This window comes from Budorcas taxicolor, unplaced genomic scaffold, assembly GCF_023091745.1.
Source record: "Budorcas taxicolor isolate Tak-1 unplaced genomic scaffold, Takin1.1 scaffold233, whole genome shotgun sequence".
NCBI lineage: Eukaryota > Metazoa > Chordata > Mammalia > Artiodactyla > Bovidae > Budorcas > Budorcas taxicolor.
Window position 1 is genome coordinate 169021 of NW_026291827.1, and position 23908 is coordinate 192928.

At 48.4% G+C, this 23908-nt stretch overlaps 1 protein-coding gene across 1 annotated transcript in view; it reads right to left on the bottom strand.

Moving 5' to 3' along the window:
* LOC128071153 (polycystic kidney disease protein 1-like 2) overlaps positions 1-22721 on the bottom strand; it is a gene marked incomplete at its 5' end in the record, with an annotated part of 45200 nt that extends 22479 nt beyond the window's left edge. The window contains 12 exons of the mRNA XM_052664117.1: positions 1955-2171; positions 3004-3221; positions 3922-4121; positions 6392-6538; positions 8449-8627; positions 11310-11411; positions 13371-13601; positions 17745-17938; positions 18497-18719; positions 20450-20581; positions 21261-21384; positions 22597-22721. Coding sequence (XP_052520077.1) covers positions 1955-2171; positions 3004-3221; positions 3922-4121; positions 6392-6538; positions 8449-8627; positions 11310-11411; positions 13371-13601; positions 17745-17938; positions 18497-18719; positions 20450-20581; positions 21261-21384; positions 22597-22721 — 2092 coding nt within the window. The remainder of the gene's footprint in view (positions 1-1954; positions 2172-3003; positions 3222-3921; positions 4122-6391; positions 6539-8448; positions 8628-11309; positions 11412-13370; positions 13602-17744; positions 17939-18496; positions 18720-20449; positions 20582-21260; positions 21385-22596) is intronic.
* Between the last annotated feature and the right edge of the window lie 1187 nt (positions 22722-23908).

Below are 23908 nucleotides of genomic sequence, written 5' to 3' on the forward strand. Positions count from 1 at the left end.
AAAAGTTTTTTAAAAAGCAAAAGAGTTTTATGTCTTAAATTACAGAGGTAAAACATATTCATGCAAGAAAAACACACTTTTGACCCTTTCCACTGTTTACCCATACCTTCTAAGGGAAGCTTGGCCTCTCCAGGTAGAGCCTGGCCTGAGTCCCTGGACCCTGAGATGGGAGACCGGCACCCCTGGGGTTTTCTCCTGGGCAAGAAGAGCCCAGGTCTGGACCAGAGTTCATTTTCATAAAGGGTGCATGAAACTAGATATAGAAGATGGCACGATGGAGCACCCTGGCTCCAGGACCCCTCTCCAGTCACGAGTGAGAAGTGACTGAGCAAATAAATGATGTGGAGAAAGTAGAGGCTCAGACCAGCTGTGGGTAAAGGAATGGCGACACAGACCCTGCCTCCCTTGACTCAACTCAGGCCTCCTACCCCACCCCAACTCCTTCCTGGGCCTCCCTCACTGACGCCACAGCTAGTTTCCAGCATCAACAGCCTTGGTGTTGCAAGCATTCTGGCAGTGTTTCCAGAAGATCCCATCACTCCCAATGATAATCACTTACTGAATCCCTGCTCTGTGTTAGTCTCGGGTCTAAGCAGTTCACATGTCCAAATAATCTCACTGATTCCTCAGAACCAGCCAAGGAGAGGGCTGGATCAATGCTTCCATTTTACAGAGGAAGAAATGGTTTTCTCAAGGAGGTTGACCAATTGTCCAAAGCTGCACAGCTGCTCTTGCTTGTGGGAGAGCCCCAGGTCTGACCAACTCCACAGTCCTTGTTCTAAGGCCTATGCTGTGAATGCCTATGCCCCCAAACCCCAAAGACCCCCAAACAGGAATTAGTGTCCAGTGTGGGCATCAGCAGAGCTCCTGCTGTGATGACCTTCATGGGCAGCCCAAGCCCAGCTCTCTGGGGCTAATCTTCCAGTGTGGCTGGAACACAGGAGTCAAAATGGAGCTGACCATGGGGTCAGCATGGGCCTGGTCAGGTGGGCTTTGAGTGCTCCATTAAGGAACTGGGACCTTGTCAGTGGGGCAGTGGCTGACAGTCCACATAACAGTCACCAAAGTGATTGGTTTAAAATGCAGATTCCTGGCCTCACTCCAGAAAATTTAATTCACTGTATCAGAAGTGGGCCAAAGAGTTATGAATTCAAACTCCCCAATCTATAGAGCCCATTTTTGTATTCAAAACAAGGTTGAGACAGTGATCAGTCTTGTGTTTTAAAAATGGCAGCATACTTAAGCCACACCACCCAATATGGCAGCCACTTGCCATGTGTGACTATTTAAATTAAAACTAATTTAGTTCCCTAGTCACACTGGCCATGTTTCAAGTGCGCCGATAGCTACTTGTGGCCAGTGGCTGCCATATTGGTCAATGGAGACATAGACCATTCCTGTCACTGTGAGAAGTTCTATTGGACAACTGATCTAAGCACTGGAGACAGTGATCTAGGTGGAAAGGGGCAAGAGGGGAGTCAGACTAGTTCAGGCCAGAATAATGTGCAGTATACATGTGCAGCTCTCCATGTAATTCATGATCTGGCAACAAGCAATGTGAAAGCAGTGCAGGAGATACTTAAGGGCTAAAGAGCACATGGCTGGAGACGCTGTTGTGGGCTGAGTGGTTGAGTTGCTCCTCTGAGGAAGGGACACGTCAGCCAAGAATACAAGCTGAGTAGGCATTAGCCATGCAAAGAGAGGGGAGAGAAAATTAAAGGTCAGAAGACTAACAATGTGTACAGGCCTTCATGGGAAGGCACCTTGGAATTATGTGGAGACCAGGATACCTGCAGTACAGAGAGGGAGGCTATGGTGAGTGGTTGGAGTGGAGGCTGGTGAGGGAAACCCTGGGAGGACTTCTTGACCCCCTAGTGATACAGACACAGCCCTCAGTCCTGCATCCACCTGGCTCCAACATGCCCTCTCTAAGCAGAGAAATATCAAGACTCACCTTTTACTTGTACTGATCCAAGGGTGAGTGTTAAAGGGGCCCCTGTCTGGCTGACTTCCTCCGAGAAGACCTGTCCTGCTTTGTTCTGTTGACAGATGACATCTTCCATCAAGGCCAGCAGTTGGTTGATGTTCATTGAGTTCATGGAGTCCCAGCCCAAGAGAGGGGGTGGCACCTTCAGAGCTTTGAACAGGGAGCTGACAAGTCTCCACAAATCCTGCAAGTCATCCAGTGGGAACAGGATGTGAACTACAGGTAAGGGGACAGCAGAGTACTCAAGAGCACTCACCCTGGGGCTGGACACTCGGGGTCTGATCCCAGGTGTGCCTACTGAGACATGACCTTGGACCACCTTGAGCTTCTGTTTTGTCCTGCATAAAATCTCTATTCTAGGATTTCAACTGACACATTTCAGGCTATACTCCTCAAAGTGTGGCACATAGTAGGTGCTCAATAAATGTGTAATGAATGCATGAATACAGAAGAAATTCTTTCTGGGTACTTCCAGCCTATGATCTGTAGTGAAAGTATATTTTGTACAGAATAGATACCCAAAAAAGGTATCTGTGCATGTGTGAATGTATGTTGTAGGTCTGTGCTTGCACATGTGTACAAACAAGTGTATCCACGCACATGTGTGTACATGTGTATGGAGATGTGTGCGTGTTGTTTGCATATATGTATGTGTTGTAGATGTGTGGTGTGTGTGAATGTGTACATGTGGCATGTGTGTAAGCATTCGTGTGGGTACATGTGTGCACATGTAAACATGTGCACTGTGCAGATATACATTGTGTGCATCTGTACATATTTGTGGGTGCATCCATGGTTTGTGTGAATGTGTGTACATGTGGCATGTGTATGTGCGTGCATGTGTACGTGTCATGTACACGTGTTTGCACATATGTGTACGTGCGCGTGTGTGCAGTTGATGAATCTTGGTGGCTGATGCTGTCAGAAAACATGGACTGCAGGCCTCAAACCCTAGTCCCCACCCCAGCTTCTTCCCAGGCTGAAAGTCCCCCTATGCTGCCGGGGTTGAGACCTGCCTTGGTCACTGCTTCAGGCGTCAGAAGGCCATCCTCCATGGGCTGTGGTGAGGGCGCCAGGCTGAGGCGCCGCCCATCCCATTTCCCAGCGTTCTGCTCCTTGGCCACCCGAGGACGGGTATTCCGAAAGATCTGAACAATCAGGAGGTTGATGGGGAACATGAGGAGTGAGCTCTCCAGCCCAATCATCACTTCCTGCCAAGTGAACTCGATTTGACCTGGGGCAGATGGAGGGCAAGGGTCAAGGAGAGAGTCCCCTCCACCCTTCCCAGAATGTGGCTATGCAGCAAAGGTTAACCTTGCCTGAAGAGAGGTCTGCCTCTTGAATGGCTCCAAGGCTGGGGGCGGGGGGCCGGCGGGTGGTGACCACTGAGCCCTTGGGATGTCCTGCCTGGTGGGTGTGCCTTTGTTTACCTGGTTTCTTGGGTCATCTGGTATAGTCTGTGCTAGCAATGTGATTTATGGTGGGGACCTTGGTTACCCTGTATCACCTCAACGTCTAGAGGAGCTGGAGTCTTAGGTCAGTCATCCAGGGTTAGCCATGTCTATGTTAGCATGCCCCAATAAAAACTAGACACTAAGGCTCAAGAGAGGATCCGTGGTTGGCATTACTCTGCGCATGTGATCACATGTCATTGTCTGAAGGAGTGAGTGCCATCCAGACTCCACTGGAAGCTCAGTGCCTAGTCTCCCATGGATCCTGCCCCACATACCTCTTCCCTTTTCTGATTTTGATCTGTATCCTTTCTCTAATAATTATGAGTATAATTGCATATCTGACTTCTGAGTCCTTCTAATGAGTTATTGAACTTCAGGGTAGTCTTGGGACCTCTGAAACTGCATGGCATTTCTGGGGCAGTGACAGCTCATGTCTACTGCCTGTAGGCCTGTTCTCCATGCCTTGAGAGTGGGAGTTACCCAAGTCCATCTTTTGCTCAGCTGGGTCCTTGGGGACACCCCAGAACATGATGCTGGTCAGCATGGTGCAGAGGAGCAGTGAGAAGCAGCAGGACACCCTCTGGACACGTGTGAAGTTGCTCCAAGCTGAGCTGCTGAAGATGGAGCACCAAATGTGGCCATCCTTGAAGCCTGTGGAGGTCTTCAAGAAAAACAGGTGGCTGTGGACAGACCAGGGGAGAGTGACAGGCATTAGGGAGACAGGAATAGGGGAGAGGCCTGGTCTCTTTGGAGCAATCCTGGACTGAGAGAGAGGATTTGTTTCTAAAATTCTTCATCTGTTTTTTTTTTTTTTTTCTGTTATAGAAGAAATACAGCATCATAGTAGCATCATTTAGAATTAGTGATGGGGACTCTGGACAGAGTGGTTGGAGCCCTCTTACCTACTGTGTGACCTCAGGCAAGGCAAGTTACTTTACTCTTTGTACCTCAGTTTACTCATCTGTAAAATGGGGGGAGGCAGTTAATAACAGAAAGTGCTTCACTGGATTGTTGAAAGGATTAAAAGTGATAAAAGCATTTGGCAAAGTAGCTGACATACAGGTGAGTATTCATCAGTGTTAGCAATATTTTTTGTTATAATTTTTATATAATAATATAATATAATAATATAATATATAATATAATAATATAACTCTTAATATTATTTGCTTTGTTATAATTACAGCATTAGAGAATAGTGGTTAAAAATCCCAGGTTTTGGATTCAGACTGAGTTGAGAGAGTAAGAATTGTGAAACAGGATCTCAGAAAAGGCATCACATTTGTATTATTTGGGATTTGTATTATTTCCCTGTTGAGTAGAATGTAGTTCAACCTCAGGAGCTTTTGAAAGATGCAGATTCTGATAATAGAGTGTCCAGAGCAGAGATTTCCTACTGTCGCTTGTTCTGATTGGTCAGTGCCAGCACCCTCCAGGGTTGTACAATACTTTGACTGTCACTGTAGGGAATGTGGGTGCCCTAGACTCAGAGTAAAGGTGAAGGAAGAGAGAGAGGTCGGTTGCCAAAAACAGTGTCCATGTTATTTGTCTTATTCAGCAAATATTTGATACCCCAGTGCCCTGTCCCAGGCTGTCTGCTGGGCCCCAGGGATTCACAGGGATGAGAAGCTCCTGTCTTCAGAGAGCTCATTGCCAGGTTTCCAGGCATCATGTGTGCTGATGCAGTTGGAGATAAGAGGTGCCCCTGGAACTGAGTACTTAGCCTGAACCGCACAGTGTGCCAAGCACATTACTACATTGTTCCATGGGACCCAAGGCCCCCTATGGGGTAGGCACATTGAATTGGTCAGTTTTCAGATGTGGAAGCTGAGACCTGGGGAGGTGTGGTGACTTATCCAGGGTTACACAGCAAGTCACCAGCAGGCGTGTGGGACTTTATGACTTGTGCCCACATCTATTTTATGCCTCTGTTGGGGTCCAAGTCTCTCTGGTTCAGACTTCTTCCCCCTTGGAGGCTGAGCTGCTCCCAGTGGCAGCTGGGAGAAAATGTCACCTTTTGGTAGATATACTAAAAGTAGACCGAATGCCCATGTGTAGGAGAATTGTGGGTCATCCATTCTGTGGAATATCATGCAGCCAATAAGGAAAGTTTAACTCAGAAGTTTGACCTTCCTAGAAGGATGTGTGTGATATATTATTAAAGTGAAAAGTGAAAATGAAGTTGCTCAGTTGTGTCCGACTCTTTGCGACCCCATGGACTGTAGCCTATAGGCTCCTCCGTCCATGGGATTTTCCAGGCAAGAATACTGGAATGGGTTGCCATTTCCTTCTCCAGGAGATCTTCCCGACCCAGAGATTGAACCCGGGGCTCCCGCATGGTAGGCAGATGCTTTACCATCTGAGCCACCAGGGAAGTCCTTTAAAAGAAAAAAGGCAACATATTCAGAATAACATGCTGTTTTAAAAGATATAAGATAAACGGCAATATGTGGTGTCCTGTGTGTGTGGGTGTACAGGCATGTACATTTGTATCTGCTTATGTGTGTCTGGGAACAGCTGTGGAAGGGTGCACAACAGGAAAGGGGATGAGGGAGTGAGTAAAGCACGGGAGACGCTGAAAAACGCATTGAGAGTAAAGCGATGTGAAGAAGAGGCTCCAGGTGGCCAGACATAGAATCACCATTCAGATCAGTCTGTTCACTCATATAAAAAGTATTATTCTGTGACATCCAAGGAAATTTGGATAACTGTTCTATAACTGTTATCACCACCTGAAGATAATTCTGCCTTGAAGGATCCGTGTCCCTCCAGGGCCCTTCTATCACATCAAGAAAAACTGATTAGTCATTAATATCACACATTCAGAGCTACCCAGACCTGCAAGCAGAAACATGCTTTTATTTGGCTGAGACTGAATTATGAGGCAACTTCTCTAGAGATGAAATGACAAAGTAAAAGAGCATTTGCTTTAAAGAAAAAAGAACAGTACCTGAATTGTTTCCTGTCCTCCTCTGTGGCCACCGGAAATACCTTGTCAAGGACACAGTCTCCGACATCGATGGATAGCCATGAGTTGCAGAGGAAGTGCCACTTGCGGTCCATTGCCAGGTCATGCACCCGCGCCCGGCTTACATACCTGGAGGGGACCCACACTTTTGAAGATAATGTTAGGCGGATGAGATGTCTTTGGACCCCTTGAAGATAATGTTAATATATTGCAGACCTGAGCCCAAGAACGAGAACTCCTAAAAAGAGCCTTTGTATTTTTCTTCATTGCCGTTAGTGCCTTGATCAAAATGCCCCAATCAGTGGGTGAATTTGGCTTCATCTGGGGAATTCAGCTAGTGTAGACCACCAGCTTGGAGGCTGCCAAGTTTTCACAGGTATGCTGCAAGAGCGTGCATTCTGAAACTGTGCACCCTCGTGTAGGGGAGCAAGCCCAGGGTCACCATCCTGATACAAGCAAGGAAAGTGGAATTGTTTGGACTGTGTGTCCAGGGAGGTGCAGGCTTGAGCACACAAACCTGGTCCTCCCCTGGGCCTCCATCCACAGAATGGGCCTGCCCTCCAAGGGCTCTGTGGTGATCATCAAATCTGATTTAGATCTTTGAGGCCCAGGGAAGAAATGAAGTCATCTTGCCTCTGCTGGGTGGTCAGATTCAGCAGCAACTGTTTTCTCTGTTGCCTTACAGGGAAATGAGACTTATGATATCAATAGGCACTCTTTTTTTTTTTTAACTATCTACTTTTATGTTTTATTTATTAAAAAATAATGTTATCTATTTTTATTTTCAGCTGGGTCTTTGTTGCTGTGTGGGCTTTTCTCTAGTTGTAGCAAGTGGGGGCTACTCTTGGTTGCAGTAGGTGGGCTTCTCATTGCGGTGGCTTCTCTTGTTGTGGAGCATGGGTTCTAGGGCGCTTGGCCTTCCGTAGTTGTGGCTCCAGGGCTCTGGAGCTCAGGGTCAAAAGTTGTGGTGCATGGGCTTTGTTGCTCTGAGGCATGTGGGATCTTCCCAGATCAGGGATCAAACCTACATTGGCAAGAGAATCCTTTACCACTGAGCCTCCAGGGAAGCCTTGTAGGCACTCTTTATTGAGCATTTACTGCACGGTGGGGATTATGCTAAGAACCTCTTGACATGCATTTTCTCCTTTCATGGAGGATAGTCCCCATCAGTCATGTAAGAGCCACCTCTGTTGAGGTCACACACCCTCCTGAGGTGGCTGACATCCAGTGCCTATTGGGTGAGGCACCTGGGTGTGATCAAGACCTGGACATCTCAACCCAACTCAGCACAGCTCCAGGCCTCCCTGTGTGGTCAGCTGAGCTGTCTTTGGGCTGTATCAAAGCTCTTCTGCCCATCCTGCTTGCTTCCCTCCCTGTCCAGGGGCTGATACCAGGCATCCCTTAGGTAAACAGCCTCCATATTCAACTTCATCTCAGAGTCTGCATCCTAGGAACCAACCCTCAGCTGAGGGTCTTAATCCTGTAGATGAGTTAAGGACAGTGGTTGAAATGCTATGTTTTCTGAAAGCTGCCAGCCACCGGCAAGTGTTCCGGCTGGAGGCCACTCATCTGGGCCTCAGACAAAATGGGGAGGACTCTTGGCTCTGAGCTTGCCAGTTGTGTGACCTTGGGCAAGTCAGTTAAGCTTTCCCAAGTTTAGATTCTCCCACTTATAAAGCACACTTGTCCCAGAGGGTCAGTGTCCAGTGAGGAAAGCATGGGAGCCGTTCTGACATCTTCTGGAGAATCAGCCAGTGTCTCATCTACTCTCCTCAAATTGGGCAGGGTTTGTCATTAGAGTAGACATCTATCCCCATTTTATAGATGTGGAAACTGAGAGCTAAATGAGAGACTGAGCATTATGTGTGGCCTGTGGACTGGTGGGCCTCTCTGACCCTTGGTTTCCTCATCTGTGAAATAGGGATCCATTCTGTTTTCTTACAGAGGCTCATGAGGATCAGCAAGGCAGCACATGCACAGTGCCCAGCCTTGGACCTGTCGCTTAGTAGGTCCCCATGGTTTGCCCACCCCTGACTCACCAGGATGGCTGGTCCCCTGAGTTGTCATGCCATAGTCGCAGGCTCCTCAGCTCCCCCAGGGGAAACAGGGTGGAGAGCAAGAAGACATCCACTCCCCCTCGCTCAAAAACCGGAATGTCGGGGTCCGACAGGTGGTGGGGCTCACTCTCTCCATCCAGGCCATATAGGGTGACAGTCACCTGAAACCCAGAGGCCAGGAGTGGCCAACTCTGCATGGTAACTGAGCCCCGTGTTTCACTGGAGGTGTCTGAAAACCAATGAAACCCAACGGAGCTCAGCCCTTTCTCCTCCTCTCCTCCCACCTTGGGCCTGCCTGAGTTATTTTTCAGCTGTATGAAGATTTGGATACGCTATCTGTATGCACATCTTTGATTTTGCATACACTATCTGTGTGCACATCTTTGAGATGAGCTGTACTCATAAAATGCTTCCTGATGAACTTTTCAGACTTCCCATCTATTTATTTGAAAGGGCCGTAGGGCAGGAACTGGTTTTTCTCCCTAATGACTATATTCTTAGGGCTCCCAGAGTTCCCAGTATTGAGGCAGGAATGAATGACTGCCATTACTTTGAAAACACATATTCTTGGGCCCCATCCAGATCTACCAGGAATCTGTATTTTTCTGAAGCCCTGCAGGTGCTGCTGGTGGCCATGCCTGATTACCTGAGCCCAAAACAACTACAGCAGGTATCACTATTCCCCACTGATACCCATCCCTCAGCCTCACCACTGTGATGAGGCTCTCCCACTCCCACTGCTCTGTCTCTTGCTCTAGGGGTTTCTTGGCTGTCAGAGCAGCAGGTGAAAGCTGGCAGAGAATTAATGTCCTCTGCAAGCTGTGTTCCCCCGATAACTTGTGGGATTGGTGGATAAACAGTCCAGTTCCCTCGGTCCTCTGCTGGGATAACTCTGAGGCCCACGTTCTTCACTGCTTTCCAGAGTTCCCCAGTGGGATTGGGCTACAGTTGCCCAGGGCGGGTGGTGGGCTTGATTATGAGTTCTTTGTTCCTTCCCTTCCCTGCCTGGCTTCCCACTCCCCTATGGGGTGCCCTGGAATCCCCTCTCAAATGAACTACTTGTGCTTGAATCCTTGTTTCAGAGTCAGTTTCTAAAGCAGAGTCTCCCCTGTAGACATTCTCGGTCAGATAATTGCTTGCTCTGGGGCTTTCCTGTGTGCTGTAGGATGTTTAGCATCGACCTTGGCCTCCACTCACTAGGTGCCAGTAGCATCTCTTCCTCTCCCAAGTTGTGACAACCAGAACAACTTCCAAAATTACCAGCCATCCTTGGGGGCCAACCATTTGAGAACCACTGTACCAGGAGAACCCAACTAAGAAGTATCAATTGAAAAGTGAAATGTGGAGCCATGAAATGGCCTGTGGAGATCACATACTTTCACTCTTTCATTCCTAGGAAGGTCAGTTCCTTGTATCAAACAGAAATGGGGTGGGTGTTTCGTTAGATGGATGAAAGTGATTCCTGCAATTATTCAGCAAACAGTTACTGAGTACTTACTCTGCGTTAGATAGCTGATTGAGGCGCTGAGGTGCAGCAATTTTTAAAAATTTATTTAGTTCAAATAAAAATAAATGTATAGACAAGTAAAAATAAGATTTAAATAGGACTCAAAAAGTAAAAAGTAAATGGACACATGCCATGCTCTCATGGAGCCTAATATCATTTTTAAAAAAACAATGGAGGGACTTCCCTGGTGATTCAGTGGCTAAGACTCTGAGCTCCCAATGCAAGGGAGTTCCCTAGTCAGGGAACTAGATCTTGAATGCCACAACTAAGAGTTTTCATGCTGCAATGAAGATGGAAGATCCTGCAAGCTACGACTAAGATCTGGTGCAGCCAAATAAATAAATAAATAAGTATTTTTTTAAAAACCCCAAATCAACAGAGCTTTCTTCAGCAGAGTACACACAGTATCCGTGGTTCTCAAACTATGTTCCATGGAGCACAGTTTCAGTAAAGGAAGCCTGGAGGCTGCTGTGAGGGATGGTACATTCTGATGAAGGACATGACGCAGGCCAGACTTAACTAAGGATGCTGAGACATGACAGAAGCAACCTGCTGTGTGCTCCACAACTAAACTTTTAGGGAGTTTGGAGAATCCACAAACAAATGAAATCATGGCTTCACTACCTTTAGTCAGCCTTTCAAGGACAGCCTGACCTCTTAGCTGGATGCCAGCTAATCTGTTTTCCTCAAAAATGTAATTCGAGGTTCTTTTTCAAATGATTGCCATTGTTTCTTTCTTTCTTTTGTCCCCTTTCTCTTAAAAATTCCTTTTTCCCCTTTATTCGTTGGTAGCAGTCTACTGACTGTTCTGCATATGTGAGCACATTTGAGTGCAGGTAACTAGCTGTTTGAATTATCCTTTAGTAGGGTTAAATGAGAAGACCAGTGGGTCCAGTGATAGGGGTAAGTCGTGTCCGACTCTAGAAACCCCATGAACTGTAGCCTGGCAGGCTCCTTTGTCCATGGGATTTCCCAGGCAAGAATGCTGGAATGGGTTGCCATTTCCTTCTCCAGGGGATCTTCCCAGCCCAGGGACTGAACCTACATCTCTCGTGTCTACTACATTGGCAGGCAGATTCTTTACCAACTGAGCTACCAGGGAAGCAGCACCAGACCCCAGATCTCCCTTAATCCACTCCTCCTTTATCTTTTTAAATATGGGGGCTTAGGGTATTATTTTTGTCTAGCAAAAAGATACTCTTCTCCAAAAAAGCAGAAGTTAAAAAAAAAAACCCACAACAAAATCCAGTGTGCTAAAGTAACTCAACAACCAACTGGCCAGCGCTTTGCTGGGTGGTACATGCTAACTGACCAAGGGGTCTTGTAAGTCAAGTACCTTTGAGGAGGTGGCTGCCCCCCTCCGGTGTCCGGTGTAGATTGTCACCAGGTAGTGGTACTGAGCCAAGGGGTCGTTGTCCTCCAGCGCTGTGACCTTTACCTGGGCAGAAGGATGGCATTGTGGGGTCATCCACCACACACGTAGCCAGGAGTGAGTTGGGCGTTCATGAGAGTTAAAGGGGGGAATCACACTTATGTCTGCTATTGATTCATTGCATCAGGTAAGAACTGTTCTTTATAAAAGCAGGGTTTCAAGTGAAAACCAAAACTTTTAAAATAAAAAATATACACTTATTATTAAATATGACCCAAAGTAGTCAAATTGGAAATGAATTTGGTATTAAGCTGAGAATGTTTGATGTTTGAGCTGATAAATACAAACTCTGTTCATAAATGATTTCTCATACCATTGGTAACCAGATTGTGCCTCTAAGGAAATTTTAAAAGAATGAATGTTGTTTTAGTAAAAAATAAATAGCTGGAGTTGGTCAGAGGCTACAGAGGGCTGGTCAGTGATGAGCTGCCCAGATCTATTGTCAGTGGAGGGCTGTTTTCTCAGTTGCCAAGGTGGAATTGTCAGGGATGCAAGTCATCTCTGTCAAAGTCATGCACCTCCTAGGGAAGCCGATATCTAAGGACAGATTGGTTCATTGCCAAAGATCAAGACCTGGGCTTCTCAGCGTAGTTCAGGACAATTCCAGAGCTCCTCAAGGGGTCAATCAAGTATCAGTAGGCTGCATCCCAAATTGACTTCTCCCCCTGCCCATCCTACCTTCTTCCTTCCTTGCCCCGGGGCTGATCCCACACACTTCTTAATAAACAATCTGCATATTCAACTCCATCTGAGGGTCTGCTCCCCAGAAACCAACCTACAGCTGAAGGACTTAAAATATTAGTGTTAAACCCCTTGGGCAAATCAAAGACAACAGTATAAATTGGGCAACTATTATCTTTTTAGGTTTCATACCATTCACATCCTGAGAGGTGTTGCTGTATGTAGGGAGGGTAGGCAATGTTGAAAGGTTCAGTGCATTATATTCATTTATGTGCTCACTCACTCGTGAGTGTGTATTGAAAGCTCCTATGGGTCAGGTGTGATGCGTGTATCAGAATCAGAACTTTGTTGTCACAATTGGTTATTGTTTGATCTTGTTTTTACCCTCAGACCTGACTTATTGTCAGGCAGATCTGGGTTTGAATTCTGGCTCCTTGGAGGTGGCTTTGGACTAGATAGTTATCCTACACATTCCAAAGAAAGGATTGGTTTTGGCACGCTCCTGGAAGATAATCTCTAAGTTCTTGAAATATTCTGCATGATCAGGGTGTCTGACTATCTGGGGCCTCGGGCCACCCAAGGCATTATGTGCTAACAGTCTGATCTGTAGTGAGAGCTTTGGGCCATGGTCTATCAGTCTGACCTGGGCAGGGATGAGGGGCAGTGGTTGCTGGAGACTAAAGGCAGTCATGCGGGTGCCATACTTATGAGACTGACCCCTAGTAAAACCAAGGTTTGGGGAGCTTCCTTGGTGGGCAATGCATCACATGTGCTGTTGCACATCATTGCTAGAAGAATTCATCGGTCTGTAGGGCTCCATGGGGAGAGGACAGTTAGAATCTCTTGCCTGATATCTCTTGAACCCTTCCTTTTTCTGATTTTAATCTGCAGTTTTTCACTGTAGTAAACTGTAACCATGAGGATAATAGCTATTTAAAGTTCTGTGTGTCCTCCTAGCAAATCACTGAATTTGAGGGTGGTCTAGGGGACTCTCAACATCAGTACCCTCCCCCTTGGTGCTGTTGTGGGCATTAAGTGGGAGTAGTACCTGGCACATAGTCAATCCTCAATAAGTCGTCAGCTTTATAATCCTCCTGATAATTTGATAAACAAGAACATTTTAGAAGTAAAGAGGCTGAGAGGCCAGCTAACAGGAGATGACTCCAGGGGTCAAGGCCTGGATTTGCAGCTGGCCCCTCAGCTCCCCGCCAGGGCTCCATTCTCTGGAGCTCCTGCAAGGGGACTGCTCGCCCCCTGCTGTTCCCGTGGATCATGCCACCTCACCTTGGCTTGATCCTGAACATCCTTCCTCCTCGCCCAGATCAGCACCAGGAGGTAGGCCACGCAGAGGCAGCTCACGGTGGTCACAACCACAGGGTTGTCCGCAAAGGTGGCAAAGAGCTCAGCAGTCTGGCGGACGTCCACGGCATTGGGCATCACCAGGAGCGTGCTCCCAAAGAAGGTGAGGTGGTTGCAAAGGCAGTGGGTCTGCGAGAGGGTGGTCTGCGGCCCCACCTGCATGAAGAGGCCCTGGTGAAAGCACTCGGGGAGCATATCTTCCCCACCCATGGGAGGAGAGCAGTGAGGAGTGGGGAAGATATGGTGTCCTGGGGAGGGCTGGGAGACTGCTGAAGGCCAGCTTCAGGATTCTCTTTGGGCTTTTTTATTTAGTTAAACAGTAATTTTTTAAATATAGTGAATTATGTCTTGTAGTGGGCTCACCTGGTGGCTCAGATGGTAAAAAATCTGCTTGCAATGCCCGAGACCCAGGTTCAATATCTGGGTTGGGAAGATCCCTTGAAGAAGGGAATAGTTACCCACTCCAGTGTTCTTACCTGGAGAATTCCAGGGACAGAGGAGCCTGGTAGACTACAGCCCATGAGGTCACAAAGAGTTAGGCATGACTGAGCGACTTAATGCTTACACATGTCTGTAATAAGCATTTTTGCACCTGTCATTCTCAGTGAGCGACCATGTCCATCTTGCCAACCTGCTTTGCCTTTTTGAATAGGGAGTATTAAGGGTAAAGCCAAAACGCCCTCTGTCCCCCAGCCTCCAGAAGCAGCCCCTGCCATGTCTTTGGTATGCATCCTTTCCAGTACTCTCTCCCACCTGGTGCTCACTCACCAGGCAGGTGTTTGTAGGGTGCTGCTTCCAGGCCAGGCAACGGGCAAGGTGCTGAGAGGACATTCAGGGTGACCAACTCATCTCAGTTTGCCAGGGACCTCTCTGCTTCTCAAACTGAAAGTCTTAGATCCTGGGAGCCCCCTGAGTCCCAGGCAAACTGAGACAGTGGGTTATCTTACACTGAAGAGAAAAACAGCAGAGATAAGGGGAACCATGGCAAGGAAACAGGAAGGACAAATATTCACATCCTAAGCTGATTCTCAGCAATAGAAAATAATTCTCTAAATTTTACCCACTTTGGACCTAAGGACCTGTGGCCCCTGTCCCGGGATCATGCTTTGAAGGGTCCCACTCTAGCCATCCTAGGGCTGTGCCCTTGCGCACAAGATGAAGAGAGTCATGGGGGCAGAGGGAATGCCCACCACAGCACATACAACCCAGCAAAGACCAGGGCGAGATCCTTGGTGACCCTGAGAAAGAGCCTCCCCTTAAATTTTGCACTCCAGATGCCTCATTTGTCTTTCCTAATCCTAACCCTAGGACTCCCACTTTTAGACTGTGGTCTGGGGACTTGGACCTCAGAATTCCCTCCTCCAGGGCCTGCCCAGACCCATTCCTCAGGATCGTCCTTCTGTGGAGGACTGGCTACTGGTGTGGCCACCCACGAGCACAAGAGTGGCAAAGAAGTGAAGTGAAGTGAAGTCGCTCAGTCGTGTCCAACTCTTTTTGACTGTAGCCTACAAGGCTCCTCTGTCCATGGAATTTTCCAGGCAAGAATACTGGAGTGGGTTGCCATTTCCTGTGGCAAAACATGGGGAAATGGGGCATGTAGATGGAGCCTGGGCTTGGGGTCCTTGTGGTATGGGGACTGAGGTTAGGGGAGAGAGAGACAGGAGTGAGGCAGGGGAGAGCACTCTAAGTGGCTCTTTATTCATTTTGTACACTTAGCGGCAAGACTTCCCTTGCAGGCTATGGCCTTCCTTAGCTTGCAGTCCACCCAGGGCTATTTGGAGGGTGTAGATTTCATTCAGACCCACAACCCAGCACTGCTTTTTCATTCCAGGGTCCACCATGAGGTGGTAAGGTAGGCAACAACAGAAAATACTGACATGTGGAAAGTTCTTTGCTCAACACCTGGTGAGGAAGAACCTGTGGCAGCCCAAACATGCCTCAGCAGATCATTCTTATCTTTTACCCTTAACACACCTCCTGGCGGGGCTGACCCCTCTGACAGCTATGGTGTCAACTGTTTTATTGACAGAGTTCATGTGGGTCTCACATCCGTGTTTGCTTACTGTTTCCCAATCCTGATCAGTGTTTTGCATCAGCTGTGGGTCTTATGCAAACCCTTGGCACACCCAGGAGGGGTGGGGCTGGTTCAGAGAAGAACCCCAAGCAAGTGCGCCTGACAAGACCCTCTCAGCACTAGGCACCCAGGGGCCAAACCTGATCTATGCCTAACGTTTTACTTTCCTGGGTTTTCACAAAGACTTGGAGGGCAGTGGCTTTCCTACTCTTTTCCAGCATGACAGCCCTTTTGAAAACCAGAGCTAATCTGGAAAAACCAGAAACTCTTCATGAGATTCCCCCATGACAGAAGCTGCACCTTTAGTATCCTTTGAAAAAATACATAAAAAAGAATAGAGTTCTCAAACCCCTTGCAATAATTCTGCCTTTACTCCACTGAAAAGGTCTGCAGTTCACAGATTTGGAGATTTCTTTAGTTATTTAGAGAATAGACAGTGGTGATTTTTCCATCGAAAATTGGTGATCCTATTTATTTTTTTTCCCCCCCGTTTAATTATTTATGGCTCTCTCTCTCTCTCTCTCTCTCTCTCTCTCTCTCTCTCTCTCTCTCTCTCTCTGTGCGCTTTCACTCAGTCGTGTCTGACTCTTTGCAACCCCATGGACTGTAGCCTGCCAGGCACGTCTGTTCATGGGACTTCCCAGGCAAGAACACTGGAGTGGGTTTCTGTGTCCTATATCAGATGGCTCTGTATCGGTATTCATCTGTGCCAACATCTGCTTCTATAATGACCATCAGGTTTTACTGTATCGGGTTAGCATAATTTCAGTAATATGACACACTCCCACATGACCTTTGTATGCCCCACATTTATGTGTGTGGGCATTAGTATCTATATATTCTTAAACACATGTAAGCTCCTGGACCCCATGATTCCACCCAGAAGCTAGGCACTTGCCAGTAACTTGCATTTAGCTAAGTGGTCCTCCCTCAGTCTGTCCTCATGCTCTCTCAGCCCAGAGTGTCTGCCACAGCAGTCACTTTTATCTGTGGAGCACCTACTGTGTGCCAGGTGCCACACTGAGTTCACTGGTATGCACTTCTAACCTGGTCTAGATCCCCCACTGTGGAAAGTGGCAGCCATCCTTTATCCCTGTTTTCAGATGGGAAAGTTCAGAGAGGTGTGGGGCCTGTCCAAGGTCATCTTGAAAGTACTGATGACGTGGGATTGGACCCAAGTCTGTCCAATGGCAGACTCCTTGTGGCCAGCCCCTGCACCATCCTAATCTGAGCCTCAGGCCTCAGAAGGCAGTCATCAGTGGGTATTCTGTGTCAGCAACGTGGAGATCAGACAAGTCACTGGTAGCGAGGACTCTCAAAAGTGGCAACACACTCAGGTCTTATTCACAAGGTACAAAGACTTAGGCTGCAAGTGTGGGAAACATGCTGTCTCTTGGGCATCTCAATGAGCCCTTGTCTCTTCTTGGCACTTTGGGGAACTGCCGTTTGTGGCAGCTGGAAGCCAGGCAGGAGTTGACAAGGAAGTCAAAGAGGAAGCAGACACAAATCCCAAAGGAGCTTGGTTCTGAGTCCCCTTTTGTGGCTCTGCTGGGACCTGGCCTCTTTAACTACTTGTGACTGCTATCATTGGACATACGCACCATTTGCTTCTCGTCTGTGTCCTCTACTAGACTGAGTGCTCACTGGTTTGTCTCATCATTGTATCCCTACCAGTTGGCCTGGCACCTGGGGAACATGTGTAGGATGAATGAAAGAAGGAATATGATCTAGGGGATGGGGACGGGTGTGTGATAAATTTCAACTAGACGTGGAGGCTGTTCCTGGGGAGGGTGTGGAGTCCAGCAGAGGGAGACAGCAGACATCTGCCCCCCCAAGAAATGGCTTTGGATTGGAAGATCGAAGTGGGAATGGAAGTTTTCCAGTCAGGGTAGGGAAAAAGGGCATTCTGGGGGAAAGAACTGCATGTGCAAAGCCATGGAAGAAGGAAGGGGGACACTGCTACCCCAGAAATGGCTTCTGATGGCCTCAAAACCAATGTCTGCTGCCAGGACACTGTCACAGGCCTTGGCTCCTCGGAGGCAGATCTGAGCTGCCCTGAGACAAGGGTGTGATTGATATTAATAGAACCACCTGCCTCCAGGGCTCCGGGAGCCTGGAGTAGGCTCTGGAGAAGCAGTGCCTCATGTTGCTTAAAGCTTATGCTCTGGGGACAGACCTGGGTTTGACTCTCGGCTCTACCATCTTCTTTACTTCCCCCTCCTTACCTGGCACCCGGAGTTGTCCCAAGTGCCCTGGACTTCGTCCCAGAAAACACAATGGGACAGGAAGGTGGTGATGCCGACTGTAAGGTCCCTGCCTGGAGCTGGCTCCAGGTCAGACTCTGGGATAACAGTCAGATAGTAGACGCCTTCTCCAAAAGGCAGGTCCTCTGGGCTCAGGATCCACGTGGACAGCTCATCTGCAGGAAGCAGTGGGTACGGGGGGTGGGGGTGTTCAGGTCAGCCTGAAGGCTCATGGAAACTGGATCTAATGTGATGGGAGGGGAGCACCAGGTGCCTGGGCAGGGAAGCAGGCACTGATGGTCTCCCTGATGTCCCAGGAGTATAGGAGAGGAAGCACGCCCAGCTCAGTGTGCCAAGCAGGCTGCCAATCAGACCGATGAGGGCACAAATTCTGACTTTGCTCCTCCTTGGCTGTGTGACTTTGGACCAGTTACTTAACCTCTCTGTTTTTATCTGGAAAGGAAACATTTCAGTCATCCTCATCCCCAAAGCCTGTCATGAGGACTGCAATGAGGTCAATTCTGTGAGTGCTTCTCAGCTCCTTCAGGACATATAGTTAATTGTTCACCTAGTATATTGCCTAATAATAATACCACCAACAAAAATAAGTACTGAATGTAGCAAGTGTTTTTTCTCTTTTTCTTTTTTTTCCTCTATGGCTCTGATTCCCAAGTTTTAAGCTGGTCACACCCCCAGGAAGCAACTCAAGAAGCCGCCCTGGGTGGTGGGACTACCTGAAGCAGCTGTTGGCGGGAGGTGAGCCTGGGCATCGTAGCTGGTCTCATTGGGGTGGTAGCCATAACCCAGGCTGAGCGTGAGTGGGGCATCAGGTCTCCAGTGCAGCTGGATCCCCAAAGCCGCGCTGCCTGACGTCAGGTTCACCCACAGGGCTTCAGGTCTGCTCAGGTTCAGCACAGTTGGTTCACTGTGCCCTTCTGAAAGCCGAGGCAGCAGGATCTGTCATCAGAAACAGTCAAATCAAGGGTGTGCAAGGACAGGAATGCCAGTGAACATCAGGGTGAGCCCCTGGGGAGCTGAAATCCAACCTGTGCTCTGCTCTTTTCATTAGTTTACTGAGGCTGCTATGACAAATGACCACAAGCTTTGTGGCTTAAAACAGCACAAGTTTTTTCTCTTACAGCCCTTTAGGCCAGAAGCCCCAGAATCAGTTGCATGGGGCTACAGTTGTCTTTCTTTCCTTCTCAGGGCTCCAGAGGGAGAACCCACTTCTTTGCCTTTTCCAGCTTCTGGAAGTGCCTGCAGTCATTGTCTCATGGACCCCTCCTTGCATCACCCGACCTCTTGCTTCAGTCATCAAACTGCCTCCCCCGCCCCGCAACCTGCCTGCCGCTTAGAAGGACCTCTCAATGACACTGGGCCCACCCAGGTGATCAGGATCATCTATTTCAGGATCTTTAACTTAAATCACATCTGCAGAGTCACATTTTGCCGTGTCAGGTGACGTATTCATGGCTCAGGGAGGAGGATATCTTGGGGGCCTTTATTCGGCCCCTGCTCCTCAAGCTGTGCACCCTGGCTCGGGGCTGCACCTGCACAGAAGATGCACAGCTTGGCTCTAGGCTCCAGCGCACAGGCTCAATCGTGGCGCACAGGCTCAGTTGCTCCATGGCATGTGGGATCTTCCCAGACCAGGGATCAAACCCATGTCCCCTGCGTTGGAGATCAAACCCGGTTCTCCTGTATTACAGGCAGTCTCCTGAATTGCAGGCAGATTCCTAACCTCTGAGCCACCAGGGAAGCCCTCACTGAGAGTATTAAAAATGTTATTATGTACAAAATCCTTAGCCAAGCACCACATACACAGTAGCGCTCAATTAGTTGGTGCTGTTCCTCTCTTTTATTCTTACATTAGAACTTCTTATAACCACTCTCCATTTAATCAGCTCTCTGGATTAACTAAAGCCTTCCACCCACTATTTAGTTAGTTAGTTAAAAAAGTTTTTGACTGCACCACAAAAGTTGAATCTGGGACCACCGTAGTGAAAGCACCAAGTCCTAACCAGGACCACCAGGGAATTCCCTCCACCCTTTTTCGTTTTTTAAATATGTATTTATTTGATTGAGCTGGATCTTAGTTGCGACATGTGGGATCTAGTTCCCTGACCAGGGGTTGAACCAGTCGTTTGAACATTCTTTATCACAGCATATATATAACCAAATAATATATAGTTCTATGTTAAACTGTATAAAATATATAGTTTTATGTTAAACCACAATGCTTGCAATGCTTATAGCAGGATGAGGATAATTTCTCTTGATTCTCTTCTTTTTTTTACTCTGAAAGCAAAAAATAAATTTTATTGTTTCTCTCTGTACTTCACAAAAGTTATTCATGAATTAGGCAATGAACTGAATCTCTGTGAAGCCATAAAAGCAGAACATGTTTAGTATATACTACTGGGTATAATAAAATATTCTCCTCTTTTTTTCTTTTCTCCTTTCTTTTTTTGCCCACACCATGCAGCTTATGGGATCTTAGTTCTCTGACCAGGGATTGAACCTGGGCCCTTGGCAGTGGAAATGTGAAGTCCTACCTCCTGGACTCCAGGTGATTCCCAATGATTCTCTTCTTTATTTTATTTCATAACCAGTCAACTTTTGGACCGAACCAAGTTGAAAAAGAAGACAGAAGTGCCACCTGACTTCTGAGCACACCCCAAGCCTACCTCGATATACTCTGACAGATTCTTCACAGGGATGAGCTGTCCACTAGGACTGGTCAGAGAGAGGCCACCCACAGTTCCGCTGACATCAAAGTGACCTCGGGCTGGAAAGGGGCTCTTGGGGAAGCTCATCATCTGAAACCAAGAACAGAGAGCCGAGGAGTCCAAGGGCCAGAAGGTAACTAGGCCCCTGTGTGAAGGAAAAGTTTTCCCCAGACAGGTGGACAGGTGGCCCTTGTGCTGTGGGGTGAATGAGAGGGCCCTGTCTTTAGCTGCTGCTATCTTTCCTGGTGTGTGTTTGTGTGACCTTCAAGGTTCTGACCTCAGAAATCTGGGCCTAGAGACCTGATCACACTTGCCACAGCTGAGCAATTACTGGACTATGAACAGTGTGACACTTTCTTATAGCAAGGCACAAGGTCTCTAAGAGAAAGATGTTTGTCTGCTTTCTTGGAGGCTCAAGGAGCCAAGAGTCAGATGTGCCCTAATTTGAGAAGGAAAAAGCCCTGAGTTTACTATTGCCTACTTATGGAATGGAGTCTGAAGAGCTTCATTTCCAAGGACTAATTAAACCAGGGCTGCTGGAGAAATTCCACAATACAGTGGAAAGAGGATGGTCTGGGGAGTCAGAAGGCCTGGGTCTGAATCCCAGCCCTGCCACTTTGCTGGTCACCTCGGGCAAGTCACTGAACTCACCTGTAAAATGGGCTTAATTAATTTATAGAGCTGTTAGCAACATGAATGAGCAAGCATATGTGCAGGTGCTTTGCAGACTGTAAAGGGCTGCTTCCAAGGGTGTTCTTTCTATTGTTACCCTTATGTCCACAGGCTCCCGATAGTCCTCCATGGAGCCGAGGGGGGCAGTGGGCAGGGTGAAGGTCACAGAGCTGGCTGCAGCAACATGCACGGAGGAGCCTCGCCAACTCCAGGGCTGTATTCTGTCCACAAGGTGAGAGCAGAGGTGCCGGGAGAGAGGAGAAGGTCAGTGTCGGAGGAGGATCTGCCCACTCTAGCACTGCATGGGGACTACTTTAGCATCAGCGCTTCTTTTGTGATCCCCTTAGATCAGCAGCCCCCAACGTTCTGTCACCAGGGACCCGTTTCATGGAAGCCAAATTTTCCAAAGACCAGGTCGGGGGAGGGCTTGGGGATGATTCAAGCACATTATACTTATTGTGCACTTTTTTTGTATTATTATTACATCGGCTCCACCTCAGATCATCAGGCATTAGACCCCGGAGGTTAGGGACCCCTGCCTTACTCAGATGATTCTTTGTTTGCCTCAGTGGGAATAGCATAAAAGGCAGGAGATGCCTCAAGGCTGGGCAGGTGGCCCCACATGGACAGGGCTCCAGCCTGCTTTCTCTCCCGTGCCGCCCCAGTGCCTAGAGCAGTGCCTGGCATGTGATGGTGGTCAATACATATTTTGTTGAATGAATAAATGAGCTTGGATGTAGACACTTCTCCAGACCTATCTCCCCAACCTACTTGACCTTCCATCTTTACTGGCCATTGACCTCGTCCCAATTGAGTAGACTGGGGACCTGGTTTCAGATCCTAGTCATGATCACAATGCTGCTTTGGGAAACTGCCCCTGGGATCCAGGAGGGCATCTGTGGCAGAGGAACCAAGGGAGGGTGCTCAGTGCCGAGGGTCCCAGCAGTGCCTGCAGTGTCATCCAGCCCCCAATTGTCAGGGGGTGGCATGGAAGTGGCAGGCCATCCCTAGGTGCTGGAGGAGGGCTCAGTGAAAAGAGGCTGGCACTCCTCAGAGAAACACCTAAGGCCAGAGTGTCTGGAAGTCCCATAGTCCACGGAGCAGCGGGCTTGCCAGACACACTCTAAGTGAGGTTAAAAGTGGGTTGGTCCCCCTCATTCAGCCCTCTTCAATATGACCCATCTCTCAAGACACATGGGTGCACTTACCACACTGACGTGGCGCTTACCACCTCCCTTCTCATGCTGTACAAACACCCAGTATGGGGACCTTACAGTGAAAAGCCCTTCCCACTTCTAGGTCCCGTCACTCACCCCCCTGCCTCCCACCAGGTGGGTCTTCTGGGCTCTGCCTGTCCCAGGCAGAGATGTGGATGTGGAGTGAAACAGGGCAGGGGATAAGCTTTTTGGGTCACCCACAGTACAGCAGATTACCTGTTTGTGTACACAGAGATGGAGGAGGTTGTCACCATGGCTGGAAGGCCCCCGGGCAGTCTCCCCAGCAGGAGGGCGGCCTGCACATGCTCTGCAGCTTCCAGCAGCCGAGACACTGTAGCCATCTGGAAAAGGAAGCAGGGGACCACTGCTGTGGGCCAGTCTCCATATACCACCTCTGGTTGCTGCCACCAAGCTCGTGTGGGCCTTCAGCAGGAGCAAAGCAGAGACTCGGATGGGAAGCACTTCACCAAGCACCAGGTGCTGTAGGGAATTGGGCATAAGCCCTGAGAAGATTCCAAGTGCTGTGAGCAGGTGCTTTTACCATCCTGTTTGGCGGACGGGGAGACAGAGGCACAGAGAGGGTGGTGAATTGTGGAGGCCACGTGTTGATAAGGGGAAGCCGCAGAACCATGGGGAGGCTCACTGTGTGCCTGCCTCTGCTGCTCCACTGGAACCTGATGCCCACCCACAGCCCAGGCCTTACCCGAGGAGAAATGGAAAGTCACAGGCGGAGCCACTGCGCGGTTCACCCGGGCTCAAACTCCTCCTCAACCCTGCTCAAGCCTTGAGTGGAGATGTGGCCTCACTGAAGCCAAGGCAGGCGTGAGGACCAGGAGGGCTGGACATTTTTGGGGAGTTCCTATCAGAGGACAGACCATGTATGCATGTGTGCATACATCTGATAGGTGTGTGTACATGTGTGAATGTGAGTGTGTACATGCATGTTGAGGAGGATTTTGTGTGAATATAAGTATTTGAGTTTGTTTATGTGGGTAGGTACTGGAGAAGGGAATGGCAAACCACTTCAGTATTCTTGCCTTGAGAACCCCACGAACAGCATGAAAAGGAAAAAAATATAGGGCACTGAGAGATGAACGTCCCAGGTTGGTAGGTGCCCAATATGCTACTGGAGATCAGTGGAGAAATAACTCCAGAAAGAATGAAGAGAAGGAACCGAAGCAAAAGCAACACCCAGTTGTGGATGTGACTGGTGATGGAAGTAAAGCCTAATGCTGTAAAGAGCAATATTGCATAGGAACCTGGAATGTTAGGTCCATGAATCAAGGCAAATTGGAAATGGTCAAACAGGAGATGGCAAAAGTGAACATGAACACTTCAGTTCAGTTCAGTTCAGTTGCTCAGTCGTGTCCGACTCTTTGTGACCCCATGAATTGCAGCACACCAGGCCTCCCTATCCATCACCATCTCCCGGAGTTTACTCAAGCTCACGTCCATTGAGTCTGTGATGCCATCCAGCCATCTCATCCTCTGTCGTCCCCTTCTCCTCCTGCCCCCAATCCCTCCCAGC